This window comes from Spermophilus citellus (assembly GCF_964194105.1).
Source record: "Spermophilus citellus genome assembly, chromosome: 4".
NCBI lineage: Eukaryota > Metazoa > Chordata > Mammalia > Rodentia > Sciuridae > Spermophilus > Spermophilus citellus.
In genome coordinates this window covers 22,333,894-22,350,869 of record NC_138185.1, presented here as the reverse complement: position 1 = coordinate 22,350,869, position 16,976 = coordinate 22,333,894, and the positions used below count along the sequence as shown (strand labels likewise).

General features: G+C 49.3%; 1 protein-coding gene across 14 annotated transcripts in view; it reads left to right on the top strand.

The window, feature by feature from the left end:
- The window catches only part of EPB41L1 (erythrocyte membrane protein band 4.1 like 1), a 123,261-nt gene that overhangs the window by 50,955 nt on the left and 55,330 nt on the right, over nucleotides 1-16,976 (top strand). For 13 of the 14 annotated variants that reach the window (XM_081289624.1, XM_081289623.1, XM_081289632.1 and 10 more), the window contains exon 1: nucleotides 1,742-1,884. The exons of the other annotated variant lie outside the window; for it this stretch is intronic. In XM_081289624.1, coding sequence (XP_081145750.1) covers nucleotides 1,869-1,884 — 16 coding nt within the window. In that variant the 5' untranslated portion in view covers nucleotides 1,742-1,868. Of the gene's footprint in view, nucleotides 1-1,741; nucleotides 1,885-16,976 lie in introns of those variants that run through there. 14 annotated transcript variants of the gene reach the window in all.

Sequence of the window (16,976 nt, the reverse complement as noted above, 5' to 3'; positions counted from 1 at the left end):
CTGAGCCTCAGTTACTTCAGCTGTAAAAGGGATTAGCAAATTCAGTGCCAGAGAATTGTTTGGGTGATTAAACAAATGAATGTGTGCCTAGTGCCAGGCACAGAGGAAGTGCTCAGAAAACGGCAGTAAGATGAATTTTACAGTACTCTTTGATGTGCTGGGTTATTTGCCTTTCTCCCTGCTGGGTTGACTGTGAATTCAAGGGCAGAGACGCTCCAGTTCCTCTTTCCCTAGTGTCCAGGGCTTGGCTCTGTGTGACCATTACCACTTGCTGAATGACAGATTGAGTCCTTTAACTGAGACTGCCCCTCACCCCACCTGCCCACCCAGAACAGAGTGGCTGGGAGTCCTGAAGCCACCGACTACCTTTTTGCAAGTTGCTGCTTTTCTCAGGGCCTTGATTTCCTCCTTTGAAAGGTCAAAGGGGCGCCCTGCCTGAAGTATTCAGTTGAGTCTTGACCCCACCAGCGACCTTGGGGCCCTGTGGCTGACAATTATGTGTTTCACTTTCCCAGTGGAGAGAATCACTTCCATTCATCTCTTCCTATATTCTGGACTTTTGCACCTTCAAGTTCCATCATGTAGGTTAAAATTTAAGAGGAAAGAATTTCTCCTACCTCGTAGGCAAGAGCAGAGAGGGGACAAGGGGTCCTGTCCTTTCTCATCTGGCAGCATTTACTCCTCCTGTCACAGTAGCCCAGTGACAGATGTGGGATAGGGAGAGTTTCCTCCCAATTTATAAGTGATAAAATGGGCTCAGAGAGGTCAAATAACCTGCCCAAGTAACATAGAAAGAACTGGTATAGCTGGGTACTGTGATGAATGTCTGTAATCCCAGCAACTCAGGAGGCTAAGGTAGGAGGACCGAAGGTTTGAAGCCAGCCTCAGCAATTTAGCGAGGCTGTAAAGCAACCTAGTGAGACCCATCTCTAAATAAAAAAAAAGATAGGGCTGGGGATGTGACTCAGTGGTTAAGCATCCCTGAGTTCAATCCCTGGTACTGGGAAAAAAAAAAAAAAAGAACTGGTACAGGCAGGGTTAGAAGCAGAATTCACATCTAAGGAATGGAAAATCCCTTCTTTGTGGGGTGGACTCCTCTTCCCTTATGTGGGCCCCTGGCATTTCTCCATGGGGAATTGAGGCTTTCAAGAGATATGGTCTTGGGTTGAATCTTGTTCCTGTGCCTCATTTTCCCTGCATAGGAAAACTGGATAATAGAAAAATAATCATAGAAAATAACAAAAATAGAACTAATAATAATCACAGAAGGGCTGGGGATGTGGCTCAAGCGGTAGCGCGCTTGCCTGGCATGTGTGCGGCCCGGGTTCGATCCTCAGCACCACATACCAACAAAGATGTGTCCGCCGAGAACTAAAAAATAAATATTAAAAATTCTCTCTCTCTCTCTCTCTCTCTCTCTCTCTCTCTCTCTCTCTCTCTCTCCTCTCTCACTCTCTCTTTAAAAAAAAAAAAATAATCACAGAAGAAGCTCAATTTTTGGTGTGGTCCAATTGACCGGAAGTGAATTGAGTCCTTTGGGTATAAATTCAGAATGAAGTCTGAGAACATCCTGCCTTGGTCCTGGAGTTATCCTGGGAAAGTGAGAGGCTCCTTGTGGATGAGAAGGATGGGAATGCAGCCCTGCCCCAGGGGATGAGGGGCGTGATCCTGTCTGGGGAAGGGAGAGGGGAGGGGAACCAGGGAGGAATTGAGTAGGAGGAATGGGGAGGGCCTTGGCTGTGTGGCCCACAGCCTCCTGCCCACAGGAACTTGGGAGCCCGTGGCTGGCAAGGCCAGCCAGCAGAGGAGAGAAGAGTGAACCTGGAAACCAAATACCAGCAGGCAGGCAGTTGGGAAGCTTTCAGCAGATGTGCATATGGAACAGTAAGTTCACCTGGTGTAATTCCTAAATTTGATGGATTCTTTCATTCATTTGTTTGAATAAAGGCATGTGAACTGAACTCACTCAGCAGGTACCCAAGTGACAGTGACTTGCCCAAGGCCACACTTCTGAGGGCCTGTGTGGGGCCTCCTGAGGTGCTGAATTTAAAGGCCAGGAGATAAAAAGGAGATCTTTTAAGGATGCCTGGTTCTTTGAGAGTTGGCCTGGGCCAACTGGACCATCCTCCTGTCTGGAAGGAGGGTGAATCCTCCAGCGCTAGGAGCAGCTGGCTTCTTTCCACTCTTGCCCACGCCTGAGCCCAGTGGGCAGCGGGAGAAGCCATGCTTGGGATACCTGATGAAGGAGTTTTTCATGTTTATCTTGGAGGGGAGAAGGCCTGCCTTGGGGTTGGGGCAAAAGGACACAATGGCTATGTTGAGTTCTCTGAGGGGTTCTGGGAAGAAGGCATAGCCTCATCTGTGGAGGCCCTGGGGTTGGGACCAGCACCTAGGGAAGGGCACCATAATGGAGCAGCCACTTTGAGAGGGAAGTGAGGAAGGAGGGAGAGGCCTGTTCCTGGAGTGTGGGATAAGCAGAGCAGAAATGGATAACCCCCTGGTGAGGTTGATACTGAGCCAACTGCAGCATGGGGGGACAGATGGCTCCGTTCACACATGGATGGCTTTGAACCTCTGTGGCTCTCAGTGCTATGTTGCATAACAGTGGCCAGCACACAGTAGGTATGCAGGAATGACTGGAAGAATGAAAGAAAATATGTGTATGCCTGGGGCTGGTGTGATGGTTAGGAGGTAGGGGTCTGTGGGCTGCCAGTGTGGGCAGAAATCTTTGAGAATGTTATGGGTTGACCCCATCTTCCCCAGGCCTTCCCCATAAACTGGGGCCCTAGGGACAGGTACATCCCACTCCTTCATTTTTGCAAACTGAAGCTGAAAGCATGGAAGCAACTTGCTAAGGGTACTCACTCAACCAGGGGCAGAGCTGGACTGCCACCCAGGACCTCTGCCCTCCAGGGTTCTCTACTTAGAGGCCCCTGCCTGTGGATTGAGTAAAGGGGGATGCCCTGGTCCAGCTGGCTTTTTGAGTTTTAACAGTGCTGGTAGATGGGAGGAGCAGGGCTTAGCTTGGTTTTGAGCCATGACCTGTGGCACAGACCCTTTGGCCATCACTTACTTCTTCCTGAAACCTGGGCGCATACCCAAGGTGCCTCCCTCCTCCACGGGAAACACACCTTTACACAGGCCCTGCCCCTACTAGTTCCCTAACGTTTAGGGTCATTGTCACCAGCCGCAAAGGCCCAGAGGATTCCCCTGGAGGCAATTGCCGTGCCTCCTCCCTGAGAGGGGAGGAGCGCCGAGTGAGTCCCGGGCAGGTTCTGCCCTGGGATGTGCTTGTAGGGGAGGTGAGAGGGTCTGACTCGGGTGGGATGGGAGGCCCACTGAGGCTGAGTCACCCCTTCTGAGTCAGGGATCCTCCCCCCTTCCTCTCTCTTCCCCCTCACTCTCTCCAAGGAGCCCCCACCGGAGCTTGGCCTGGCGAGGAGGCCGGCTGGCCAGGGCCCGGGTGGGGGGGACCGAGACAGCCCCGCAGTGGCGACAGGCACCAGGAGGGGGTGGCCTGAGTGCCAGGGAGGGCGGGGGACGGACGGAGAGGAGGCGGAGGCAGGGGCCGGGCTGCGGGAGTGTGGAGGCAGGCGCACCGCCGCCCCTGGGCTGGGCGCGGAGGCCGGGCGGGGGCGGGCCGCGCGTCGGGCGCCGGGCCCGGGGCTGTGGGCACTGTGCCCAGCCCCCGGCGCACGCCGACCGCCGCCGCCGCCGCCGCTGCTGCAGTCGGCATCCATCAGCGGGCGGGGGTGTCGCGAACAGGCTGCTCCGCAGAGCCCGCCCCGCCCCGCGGCCTGCCGGGCCCGAGGAGCCGAGGGGCCGCCCCTCGCCCAGCCGCCCGAGATGGGGACCCCCAGGCCCAGGTAGGCACTTGGGGGCGGGGGGCTCAGGTGGCATTGAGGTCGGGACGCGCTCCATCTAGGCCCAGCCTCCAGTCCCGGGAATCCGGGTGCGCCCCAGAACTGAGTTTGCTGGCTGTTGGTCCCCTGGCCGGTGTGGGGGTGGTCCTAGTTGTTCCTCCCGCCCTGCACCCGTCCCAAGACCCCCGAGGAGGTGGACTGACTGGAGGACGAGCTGCTGGGCTCCGGCGGTGGGCCCACTCTCTTCTGGAAGGCCACTCTTGCTGCCTCCTCTGGAGGCCCAGGGTTCTCTGGATTTCTCCTCCAGGCTTCGGATGCTGCAGTTCTGCTATCTTGGCTGGAGGTTGGATGCTGGGGAGCTCTGGCCCTCATCCTCACTCACCCTCAGCCTTTGGTTATAGAACCTTCCACACTCTGCACTCTCTTCCCATCTCACCTCCTCTCCAAGTCCCCCAGAGCAGGGGGCATGAACCTTTGCCCTAGGACTTTTGTGACTCTGGCTTGGCTCTGCCCTGGTCAGCATCTGTCCCCACTGATTACAGGGAGAGGACTTGTGTCTGGTGCCAGTTGTGCCTGGCACCTACCTGCACACTTGGGGAGGTCTGGGATCCCCAAGAGGCTGGGGTCTTGGGGACTGGCAGGTGTGTGTGGGGGGGTGACTATAGCCACCAGAGTATTTATTGGATGCTGTGGCCATGAACTGGCACAGCTATATGGGCCAAAGTGGTCCATGGGGACTTCGAAGGAACGGACAAGGACTAGGAAGGAGTTCTGGGATGCTGGCCTCTCTCCACTCCCAGCCATGATTTGTGCTTTAGCCCAGAGCTCTGAAAAGCATTGGTGGGGGAGAAAGCACCACCACGTGTTCCCACCGTCACTCCTGGATCCACATGTCACCTCCTCTGCACCCCAAGGTGGGTGGGAAAGAGGGCTAGAATTAGGATTTCTCCAGGACTGTGTGGGGTCCAACTGCGCCATATCTCCTCTTCCCCCCAGCATTTAGGAGTCTTCCAGAATCAGCAGCAGTTGGGCCAGGTAGAGAACCGAGGACCAAGACGGTGCCCTTAGAAGCTCCTGTCCCAGGCAAGGGTGTGGAGCATGGAGGTGCTGTGTGCCTGCGGCCCACCGGTGCCTCCAGATGGAGCCTGCGGCAGAGGCAGCCTGTGCCAGCCTCCTTTCTGAGCCTTTGTGGCCCAGCCAGGCTCTGCCAGCCCCAAGCAGGGATAGAGCTGGCTTCTACTGACTGTGCTGGTCCAGAAACCTGTGTACGATATTTGTGGGGTCTGGTGCGTGATCACTGGGATCTCGGGGGCACCTCGAGGCAGTCCAGGAGGGTATCAGTGTTGGGGGCATTGTTCCTGTTAAAATTTTGTGGCAGTTCCCTGGGCTCAGCTCTGTGAGCTTCTTGAAGTGTTCCTTCCATAGAACTCCAGCGAGAATAAGGCTGGGTCCTAAAACCCTCACTTCGTAAATATTGAAAGGTGGATGGAGGCCTAAGGAGGAAGATTGACTTGTCCAAGGTCACAAAGCAGCTGAGTGGGAGAGCCAGCACTAATGTATCCAGGACTTCTTCCTCTGATCTGGGGTTCTGACAGCCGGCTTCCCTGCTCCTGTGGCGGTCCCCCACATAGACTCTGCCAGGGATTGGACATTATAGCCTAGAGCCTGAGGCTGCCTCTTAGGAGTGGCTTTATTCTGCCCTACCAGCCGTCCCCTCACAAGGTGAGCAAGAGGACAGAGCTGCCTCCTAGATAATGGGCCAGGGCTGAGAGAAAGGGCAGCCAGTGGCCCTGGACCCTCTGGGACTACACAGAACCTAGAGGATGCCCTGTGCCCAGGGAGATGTTCTAGACCTGAGCCTCCAGAGGGCAGTGGAGAGGGTACATTGACTAGACAGGCTGAGACAGGAAGTACCTCTAATAGGCTCCATCTCTGTGGGCCCCTTTCTGGGTTTCTTTGCCCCAGTTGTTCAAAGGGGATGATAATCTCTACCTGGAGAGATATCAGTGATTATGCAATCAGAGCGATGGCATACATTGGACGCTTACTGTATGTCATGCTTTGCATCCTCTCACAGCAACCCCATCAGATTGCTGCTATTTTTATCAACTTTTTACAGATGAGAAACTGAGGCTCAGAGAGGTTATGTTACCTGCCTGAGGTTTCACAGCTGGAAAGTGTGGCTGTCTGAGTCCAGAGCTTCTCTATTATGACATTATACCCCGGGGCAGTGGTCTGGAAGTACCAGCTTGGTGTCCCGCAGGGCTGGGTCATTGACTGGTGGCTCAGGGCAGGTCTAGGTGGAGAGGTCTGTGTGCTGGGTCTGGTGAAGTAAGGGTGGTTCTATGGCCTGAATACTATTGAAGTCCTGGGGGATAGAGATAGAGATACTGGCTGGGAACCCTCAGAGAGGAGCCGGCATTGGCCTGTGTTGTGGCCAGAATCCCCTTCGAGTGGGGGTACTTCCGACTGTCTGCTTCCATGGCCTCTCAGGGTAGATAGATTGGCCACTGGCCCCCTACCACATTTAGTAGGGTTTCAACCAGCAGAAATCACCTGGGTAGGAATTTGGGGGCACCAGCCAGAACTGTGAAGAGGAGGTCCTGTTGCCAGGGACCTCCTGGGTGGATGGGTGGAGGTGGGAGCAGGCTGGCACTGCTTCCTTTGTGGGCAGGAGGCTGTAGATAGAATAGTGACAGCTGGAGTTTATTGAGCACTTACTATGTGTAAGTGCTGGGCTTACACCTACAAGTCATATAGTCTTCACAAAACCTGTGAGGCAGCTATTCTTCTCATTTTATGGATTGAAGAATTGAGGCTTACGGAGGGAAAGACAAGCTCAAGGTTGCACAGCTAGGTGGTGGGGGAGGCAGCCTGGTTCAGAGCCACGTTCCTGATGACCTGCACCTTCTCAGAGGTCATATTTGGTTGTGTTCACTTTGAAACAATTACCCATTTAAATGCATTCCATTCCTCCGAGGCCTAGCTGGGAGACCTGGACATGACAGGGCCAAGATAAAGAACAAACTATTGTACCTGCTCAACATGGATTCCTGTTTTGGTGCTCAGGAAAGCCTTCAGGAAAATGGGGGCCGTGGAGCTGTGTACTGAAGGCTTAGTAGGATTTGGTAACTGTAGGGAAAGGATGCCCACTGACCCAGGTCAGAGGGGAAAAGAATCAGGATGCCTTTGAAGAAGAGTGGGTGGTGTGTGTGTGTTGGGGAGGACAGGTAGTTTAGGGGAGAGGCAGGGAAAACAGGGAGGTGACTCAGAAGGTCAGCTTGTGTTTGGGTCTTCAATGAGGTTCTGGTCACAGCCCTCTGTGTACTAGCAGTGTGGCCTTGGGCCTCAGTTTCCTCATCTATGAAATATGGATGAACGCACCTATCTCATAGGGACTATGCTGTGGCTGTTACATAAAGCCCCTCATACAGTGCTGTCACATCGCAGGAACTCAATAAGCATTACTCCTCTCCCCTGCCATCTCTCTTAAATGTCAGGCTGAGGTGTTTTGGCTTGATGTGAGCCTGGAGGCTCTGGGGACCTTTGTAGGGTTTTGGTCTTCAGAGGAGCATGACAGAACTGTGGTTTGGGAAGGACCTTTAGGCAGTTGTATGACCTATAATGAGGGGGTAAATTGTGACCTTGCAGAGAAGCCTCATCTAAGAGACATGGAAGGCTCAGGAGGGAGGAAGGTTAAAACTTGCACAAGATGTTCCTTGGATAGCTTGCCAGGATGTGGGAGGAGCAGGTTGGAGTGGGGAAGACCCCCGGGTCAGGAATTCAGTTTGAAGCTTGCAGAGTGTGAGAAGACGGTCTGGTCTCCCTTCAGTCTTTGGGAAGATCAGGCGGCTCCTTCTTTGAGCATCTGGGTTTTTTTTTTTTTTTTCTTTTGAATTATTTCCTTTGGATAAATCCCCATCAGAGCCTCTCCATAATAGCAGCAAATTGGGACTAAATGTCCTACAATAGGAAGATGATTGAGAACGTTTTGGAACATTCACTGGATAAAATAATATGCAGTGGCGAACAGCCGCAGAAATCCTTCTCGCAGAATATGCAGCCGTATCCTGGCAGAGCTCTTCTGCATCCTTTGTTCATTTCATGCTTTTATGACTGCCTGGTGACAGAGGCAGGGGTGGGGGGCTAGATGCTTACTGTGCATGAAGAGTTGAGGCTAACCTCTAATCTCGAGGTCAGGGTTTTATTCATGGTCCTCACATTGATGATCAGCAGATGCTTGTCGGGTGAATGAGTGAACCAAGCAGAGGGGAAGTGACTTGTTCAAGATCATACAAGTTATATAAGACTCAGTACCTGCCACATTCTTGCCATATTCTTCTTACTACTTGGTACAGATGTTTCTCCATTTACGGTAGAGTTGCATTCCAATAAACCTATCCTAATTTGGACACATTGTAAATTGAAAATGCATTGAATATACCTAGCCTACTGGGCAACACAGTGGACTGTTGAGTATGGGCTATCCATCCTCGCGATCAAGTGGCTGACTCGGAGCTACAGCTCGCTGCTTCTGCCCAGCATCCCAAGAGAGTATCCTATGGCGTATTGCTAGCCCAGGAAAATATCAAAGTTCAAAATTCTAAGTGTAGTTTCTACAGAAGGCATCTTGTTTTTGCATCATTATAAAGCAAAAAAAGAAAATCACGAATTGAATGTCATCAGTTAGGGACCATTTGTATGTGTGAGGGGAGTAAGATGCAGAGGTCCCAGTGAGGACTTGGGATTCGCACAGACCAGCACTTAAGTCTTATTTCTGTCCATACCAGTTGTGAGGCCTTGGCAAAACAGTTCTCCAAGCCTCAGTCTCTCCTTCTGTGATGTTGATAGTCCATGTACTGCTTTGGAGTTGTCGTGAAGACTTCATGCATTAGGCACATAAAACTCTTGACATGGTACATAGCACCATGGTACATGGTACATGGTATATGGTACAAAGCACCACGAACCTTAGCTGTCATGGAAATGATGTCATAATGTGAAAATATTTCTGGTACAATTAATGTTAAGTGGGAAAAACCCATAAAATTGTGAGCATTCAGGGCTGGGGTTGTGGCTCAGGGATAGAGCGCTCACCTAGCACGTGCAAGGCCCTGGGTTTGATCTTCAGCACCACATAAAAATAAGTAAATAAAATAAAGGTATTGTGTCCAACTACAACTAAAAAATTATTTTTAAAAATTGTGAGCATTCAGATTACAGTGGTATAAAATTAGGTCTGACCATAGATGCAGACTGGAAGAAGTTGAGTTATGGCAAGTATCATGGAATAAATAAGACTGATCCAAACAAATCTTTCTTTAATGTTATACTTATTTTTCTTTAGTTTTAATTACAAAATAAATTCATGAAAAATCCTAATAATTTGGAAATGTATTCTCCCTTGAGCTATACCAAAATCCTGCTCTCCAGAAGTAGCAATGATAAAATGCATCTTTCCAGGATAGTGTCTATACTTACATAAACATGGAAACAAGAATGGGATTATGAATTGCATTACTTTTTATAACTTGAATGTTTAATCCATGTATTGATAACCTTTCATGTCAATAAATTTGTATTTTCATGTCATGAAAGTCTATCTCAAAAATTCTCATGGCTGGGGGTGTGACTCAGTGGTAGACTGCTTTTCTAGCATGTGCAGGTACCTGGGTTACATCCATAGTACTGCCCCCCACAAAACCCAACAATAGTTGTGTAATGCTCTGTGTGTGTGGGTGAGTGTGTGTGTGTGTGTGTGTGGGGGTATTAGGGTTTGAACCCTGATGCCTGCTAAGGCAAGTGTTGTACCACTGAACTACATCCCTAGCCTTTTAAAATTTATTTTATAGGTTCTTGCTAAGTTGTCTAGGCTGGCCTTGAACTTGTGATCCTCCTGCCTCATCCTACTGAATACCTGGGACTATAGGCATGCGCCACCAAGCCCAGGTATAATTATTATTATTTTTTGTAATAGGGATTTAATATAGGGATGCTTTATCAATGAGTCACATCCATAGCCCTTTTTATTTTGAGACAGGATCTCACTAAGTTGCTTAGGTCTTGCTAAGTTGCTGAGGCTGGCCTCAAATTTGTGATCCTTCTGCCTCAGCCTCCTGAGTCGCTGAGATTACAGGCATGCACCACTGCACTGGCTGTAATTAATTTTTAATGGATAAATCCTAGATAATTGGGCCAACCTTCTGTTGATGGAAATTTAAACTTGCTTCCAATTTTATTCTGTTCTAACTAACACTGACAATGAACTCTCATAGTGTTTAAACAATTAATGAAAATCAAGTGAGAGAAGAAGTTTGAAACCATGAGACTATGAGAGTTGCCCTTGAAGGGTTGCTGCTTCTGCTCCCTTCTTTTCCCTCCTCTCCTCTCTTCCCAGTGGAAGATGGCCTGCTTGGAAGAGACTGTGTGTCTCTGTTACCCTCAAAGGGTGTGGATATTCCTTCTTTCGGACCCTTTCTTTCCCTTACCCAGTATAGAGCTCACCCATGAAAATTTCAAATTCTCTTAGGATACTGTAAGCTGCTGGGGTCTTGCTGCTGCTCAATCTCTAAGTGTCCTTGGACAGATTCTTTGTGTTCCCTGGACCCCAGTTTGTCCATCTGTATGGTAGTGATGCCTTGCTGATCAGAACCATTGCTACCACCTGCTGAGTATCTGCTGTACGTCAAATGCTGTGCCAAGAGAACTTCATGTGCATTATCTTGTTTCATTCTCACTAAATGCCTTTGAGATGCAGGGGTTATTGTTCTCATTTTCCCTGATCACATTGGCTCTCAGAGAGGTTATGTACCTGTCCAATGTCACCAAGCCTGTGGAGTCAGGATTCCAGCTCTGCCTCCAAAGTGGTTGATTGGTGAGGTCTAAGCAAAATGGGGATTATAAAAGATCCTTTAAATTGTAAAGCACCCTGCATGTGGGAGGGATTGATACTGCTGTTAGGATTTCTACATCCAGAGCAACGGTAGCTTTGGTTACATGGTTTATAGCAAGTTGGAGGTCGTGGGATGTAGCAGGACTTGGGGGGAAGAGTGCTGGGCTCTGGGCCAGTAGACCTGGATCCTAGTCCTGGCTGTACTCAAACTGAGTGGCTTTGTGACCTTGATCAGCTGAGTTGCCCTGGGGAATAAAGCCCCTCTGCCCTGAGTGGTCCAAGAACAGCAGGATGAGTTAAAGCCCAGAGGGAGTATTCACGTAGCTTCTTAGCTTCGCCTGGCTCTCTGGGGATGCCTTGCCAGAGGGAGGTCTGGGTTGCCTCCTGTGCGTCATCAGCATGGTCCAAGCAGGAGGCACTTCTTCTTTCTGATGTCGTTACTCTGCAGATCTGGGCTGTCACGTGGTCCCCGGCCCACAACTGCACCTCAGTCTGTGGCTGTGCCGAGCATGTGAAACTTTTGGGCAAGAAGCCAGTGCTGACGGTAGCAGCCTCTTCATATCACTTGGTTTTATTTAATGCAGTGCCCATGGGTACTGCAGGCCTTGAGAAATTGTTACCTCTCTAGTGCCATGTCCAGCTAGACCTGAGCACCCACTGGTAAGCGGACTGTGGTTCAGCTCCCTTTTAGATCCTTGGGGCCTGACTGGGAGGGGCACAGCCAGCACCCTCCAGTCATTTCATTCATATTCATCCAGAGAGGGTGACTTGAGGAAGCACATGTTCCATACAGGAGGAGCCCCTGTGGGAAGGGATCATCATTAGTGTTTGGGAGAGGAGAATAAGCCCCATAGTGCACTCTCTGTTTTTTCTTTTCATTCTTGTTTTTCTTCTCTGGCTTCTAAAGTAATACATAATAGTAGAAAAATTGGAAAATACAGAGAAGAAGAAAAACAATCCTGCATTTCCTCCTCCCAGGGAATGCAATAGTTAATGTTAGTCTCTGGACTTAAAAATAAAGATGAGAGGATCTAATGTCTTGTAGCACCAACTAGAGGGTTTGGTGACATGATCCAACTCTGTTTTCACAGTGAAATTGTCAGGTATGCAAAGTTATCCTCATGCTTTTACAGATGAAGAAACTGAGGCACAGGGAGGTTCAGGGACCTGCCAAAGGTCTTCCTTCATCATCTTTATCTTCCCTTTGTCATCCTAAGTCTCTTAGACCGTGCAGCCTCTTCCCAGGCTCCCCTCCACGATTCATACACACTTCGTGCCAGGTGGTGTATCAGCAGACTCTGGCAGAGAATAGAATTCTCTTCAGATGCTTCAGCTGAGGAGATGTTAATGCAGGTGTGAGCAGGGTTGAGAGAACCCTCGGGGGTATTGAGGCACCCACAAACTAGCAATGACAGAATCCGTCTTCCACTCCCAGCCTGAATGAGAGAGGGAACAATGTTACCTGTACTCCATGATGGCTGGAGCAGGGCAAGGAGCTGTCACAGTGGGGCTTGGGGACAGGGAGGGGGAGTTGGGGAAGGCATACTCAACACATTTCTTCTTCTGCCCTCTGCCCTCCTGCCAGCACCTTCTGTTGGTCAAACTCAAACAGAAGCAGCAGGAAAAAGTCTCAAGGGACAGTTCAATGGGTCAGCCTCCACTTCTTTAAGCAGGACATGGATCTGGGGGTGCAAATGGAGGTACCAGCCTAGGACGCATTGTTGCAGGGGGATGGAAGAGATGTACCCCCTGGCCTCCCAAAAAAGAAAGCAGAGTTGTCTTGGTAACTGTACTTACTGAAAACATCAAAACAAAAAGAGTTTTTTCTGCCTGGCATTCTCTTGGTTCTTGGTGCCTCCTGCTCTCTGCCCACTCCCCCCACTCCTGTTTCTCCCTACTTCCTTCTTTCTGTTCTCTCTCCCCTTCTTCCTGTTGCTACCTCTATTCTCATCTGGTTCAGAATTCCCAATAACATCTGGGCAGAAGTCTTTGGAGTCTTCCATGTCAAAGATTTAGAAGAGACAGCCTTTCTGTATAGGGAGTGACTTCTCATGGCCATGGACCCACGCGGCTGTGTGACCTCATGTCGTTCTGCTCTATGTGTGTGTGCAAAGACATGCTTCTCAGATACCCGTCATAAGCATCTGTATCATTCTCTCCTCTGTATTTGGTGGGACTTTAACCACAGCTCTCAATCCTTCCATTCTCTGTAATACCTTTAGCACCATGGCATTACTCTGTGGAGGACCGGAGTTCTTATTTCTGTTTGACAGATGAGGAAACTAAACTGATAGTGAGAAAGAGGTGATCAGGTAGGAAGTGGCAGCATGGAAACAGGAAGCAGTCATACAGATTCCCAATGCAGCTCTTCCCAATGTGTTTGCTTTTCAATCCTTAGCTAGCTTCTCCCCTGGGAGAAATTAGTATGAATTGAGCCACTGAGACTGCTGAAATGCCATCTAGTGGGAAGGACTTGGGAGTCAGAGAAACCTGGCATGGCCCTATGACCTTGGGTAAATCATTTTGTCTCTTTGAGCCTGTGTGTTCTCATCAGTAAAATAAAGAGGATAATGTTAGGGATTTGGATGGAAAAATTGGGTGCTTAAAGATCTGAGAAATCTTCAGGAGAGGCTGGCTGGCTGGGAGCCATGAAGTTTTCCCAAGGTGAATGCAGTCCTGGTGAATGCATCCCAGAATTCTGGCACTGTCATTTATTAGCCATGTGATCTTGGGCAGCTTGCTTAACTTCAGTTCCTCCTTTTGTAAATTGGAGATAATAAGAGTACCTATTATAGTTTTTGTGAAGATTAAATAAGTTAGTTAATGTACTTAGATCAATGCCTGGCAAATAGCAAACTGTATAAATGTTAACTCTGTAGACTATTAATTTAGTTGTTGTGTTTTGTTTTAAGACAAGGTCTCACTATGTTGTGCAGGCTGGCCTTGAACTCCTGGGCTCAAGTGGCCCTTTTGCCTCAGCCTCCAGAGTAGCTGGGACTAGAGGTGCACAATGCCAGGCCCAGCTAAATGTTGACTTTGTTGTTGTTATTTGTGAAGAACTGTGTTAAGCCCTGGAAAGAATGACAAATGAGACAGAGATCTTTCTGGAGCTTTTATTCTAAAGGAAGATTAGAAATGAGTAAGTAAATTTGCCAATACGTATAAGTTCAGTTTGTGGTGATTCCTATGAAAACAGACAAGCAAACCCAACATGCTTACTTATAATGGAGACAGAGTTTCTGTCTGGGGTAATTAAATTTTTTGGAAATAGATAGTGGTGATTGTTGTACAACATTGTGAATATAATTAATGCCCCTGAAAAGTGTTGTACTTTAAAATGATTAAAAATGGAAAAAAGGCAAAACCAAATAAACAATTTAGCATGCTATAACCTAAAAGATAGGGAGAGGGATCCATTTGAGACAGGGTGGTCAAGGGGCACACATAGATTTGCAACTTGAAGGTGAGAACTGTCACACCAAGAGTGCAGATGAGTTCACTATCCATCCAGAGGGATCATTAAGGACGAAGCCTCAATGCAGAGGCAAGCCTGGCACAGTTGAAGAACAAACAGAACGCCAGTATGGCAAGCTCCCAGTGGTGGTGGCGGGGTTGGGAGGCCGTAGGGGACTGGCAAATTGGACCTTGTGCTGGAAAGAGAGACAGGGCCATATGCAGAGGCCTATGGCTTGCTATTGTGTTTTATTTTGATGCAAAGCCATCGGAGGGTTTGTTGGTCATTGTTGTTGTTTTGTGGTACTGGGGATTGAACTCAGGGTGCTGTACCACATCCTCAGCCCTTTTGATTTTTTATTTTGAGACAAGGTCTCCCTGTGTTGCTGAGGCTAACCTCAAACTTGTGATCCTTCTGCCTCAGCCTCCAAAGTAGTTGGGATTACAGGTGTACACCTGGCCGGCCATTGGAGGTTTTAAGGAGGACGTCCACCTGGAGTTTTGAAAGAAATCTTTGTGGATGCTCTCTGAAGAGTAAACCCTTGGTGTGGCCACAGGAGCAGGCTGGGACAGCCATCCTGGTGTGAGCCAGTAGTGGTTTGGACCTGAGCAGTAGCTAGGAATGAGGGTGGGCGATGGAGAAAAAGACCACATCTGAATTACTGGGCTCAGAGATGCTGACTCATGTTAACCCTGATCAGAAGGCTAACCAGATGCCCTTGATTCATTTTTTAAAAATATTTATTTTTTAGTTGTAGGTGGGCACAATATCTTTATTCCATTTTAATGTGGTGCCGAGGATCAAACCCAGTGCCTCACATGTGCTAGTCAAGCGCTCTACCACTGAGCCCCAGCCCCTGTCGATTCATTTTTTTTTTTAAAGAGAGAGGGAGAGAATTTTTTTAAAATATTTATTTCTTAGTTATCGGCGGAAACAACATCTTTGTTTTGTATGTGGTGCTGAGGGTCGAACCCGGGCCACACGCATACCAGGCGAGCGCGCTACCGCTTGAGCCACATCCCCAGCCCCTGTTGATTCATTTTTAAGAAGAGGTATAACTGCTGGGCCAAGTGGGTATTGCCTCAGCAGGGCTGGGACACCCTTTCCCTGCAGGCCACCCAGATGGAGATCCACAGTGTGATAAGGTTTCTTAGTGCCCTGGAAGGTGAACCAGAGGAGCCAGATGGTGGCTGCAATGTTGCAGAGTCTCAGCTGCTGGCAGTCTGCTGGGCCAGCCCCAGCCCAGGCCAGGCTAGCACCCCTAACAATGCTGGGCCCCTCTCCCCAGACAGGACTGGCGCGGGTGCTGTCAGCATTCACTTTTCTGGCTGACCTTTCCTTTTTCTAATCCCATGCATTCAGCCTTTCATACATTGGTGTCATCAGTCTGGCCCTGCTGGCCTCTGTCTCTGAGTACATCTCTTGCTGCATCCATTTCTGCCTTCAGTTTGCTGGCCAGTGCTCACTGAGGCCTCCATTACTCGTTTAATTCTGTTTTCCTCTGTTTTACTGGGTGCACACTATGCTAAGTGCTCTCTGTGTTATTTTCCTGAATCTCTATCCCTACCCTAAGAAGGAGGGAGGAGGATCTCTGTTTTATAGACAACACAACTGTGGCTTAGAGAAATGAAATCACTTGCCCAAGTTCACAGAGTGAGTGAGTATTGAAACTTGGTTTTGGTGTCTCCCTGTGCCTGACTCCAAAGTCTGTGCTTTTAACCACCGAGCAGCAGGGCCCCCTGCCCTGCTGTGCTGTGTGGGATCTGTGAATGACTGTGAAGTCTCTGGCCTGGCTCTGGCCCACAGAGGTGCTCAGTGATGGGAGTTCCACCCTCCTCCAGCAGTCAGAGTGACATTCTTGACTCTTCTAAGCTTGCTCTCACCACCCCAGCTCTTTCACTTCTCCCAAAGTCCAGCCTGTCCCTTCTGCCAGGACGGCTGGAGCTCCCCTTTACAGGGTTCTCAAGGTATCAGAATGCCAAGGTCTCTTCTGTTTCCTGCACAGCCCCCTTGGCCCATCTCTAGGCCTTTGCCCAAATGGTGACTCAGCTCAAAAGCCCTCTCTGCCATCTTCTCTCTAAACACTCCTAACGTCACCTCTAGCCCCTATCCTAGATGTCATCTTTGAAAACTGCAGGCCACATTATTAATCATCAGGTCCAGTCTCTTCTGAGAGGCTGATACATACACTAGCAAATCTAAGTCACAACATGCCATCTCCTGGGACAGTGTCATCCTCTTGTTGCAGCAAGCTCCATGGGAACCAGCATATGCTTCCCCCAAGGATCCCCTCTGGGACCTGGCCTGGCCTGCCACCTAGCAGTTTCCATCAGTCTGTGCTGACCTGGGCCTGGGCAGATCTGTGCTCATGTGGCCAGCTGTGTCAGAAGCCAAGGCCAGGTCCTTGGCCCCTTCTTTGTGGCCTAGTGAGAGAACCATGTTGTTATCCTTGGATTAGTCAAATAGAGATTTCATCATAGGTTTTAGATAAGATACTGCATTTTTCTTTTTTAATTCCTAAATTAAAACCAAATTTTAATGGACTTTCTTTATCTCCTTCTAATCCTGTGATATCAAGCCATGTACATCAGAAAAAAAAATTTTTAACCTTTAATTTTTAAAACAATTATTTAAGGAGCCCTGCAGGCATGGTGATGCCTGCCTGTGGTTCCAGCTACTCAGAAGGCTGAGGCAGGAGGATCATTTAAGCCTAGGAGATCAAAGCTAGCTTGGCCAACATAGTGAGAACCCCATCTGAAAAAATAAA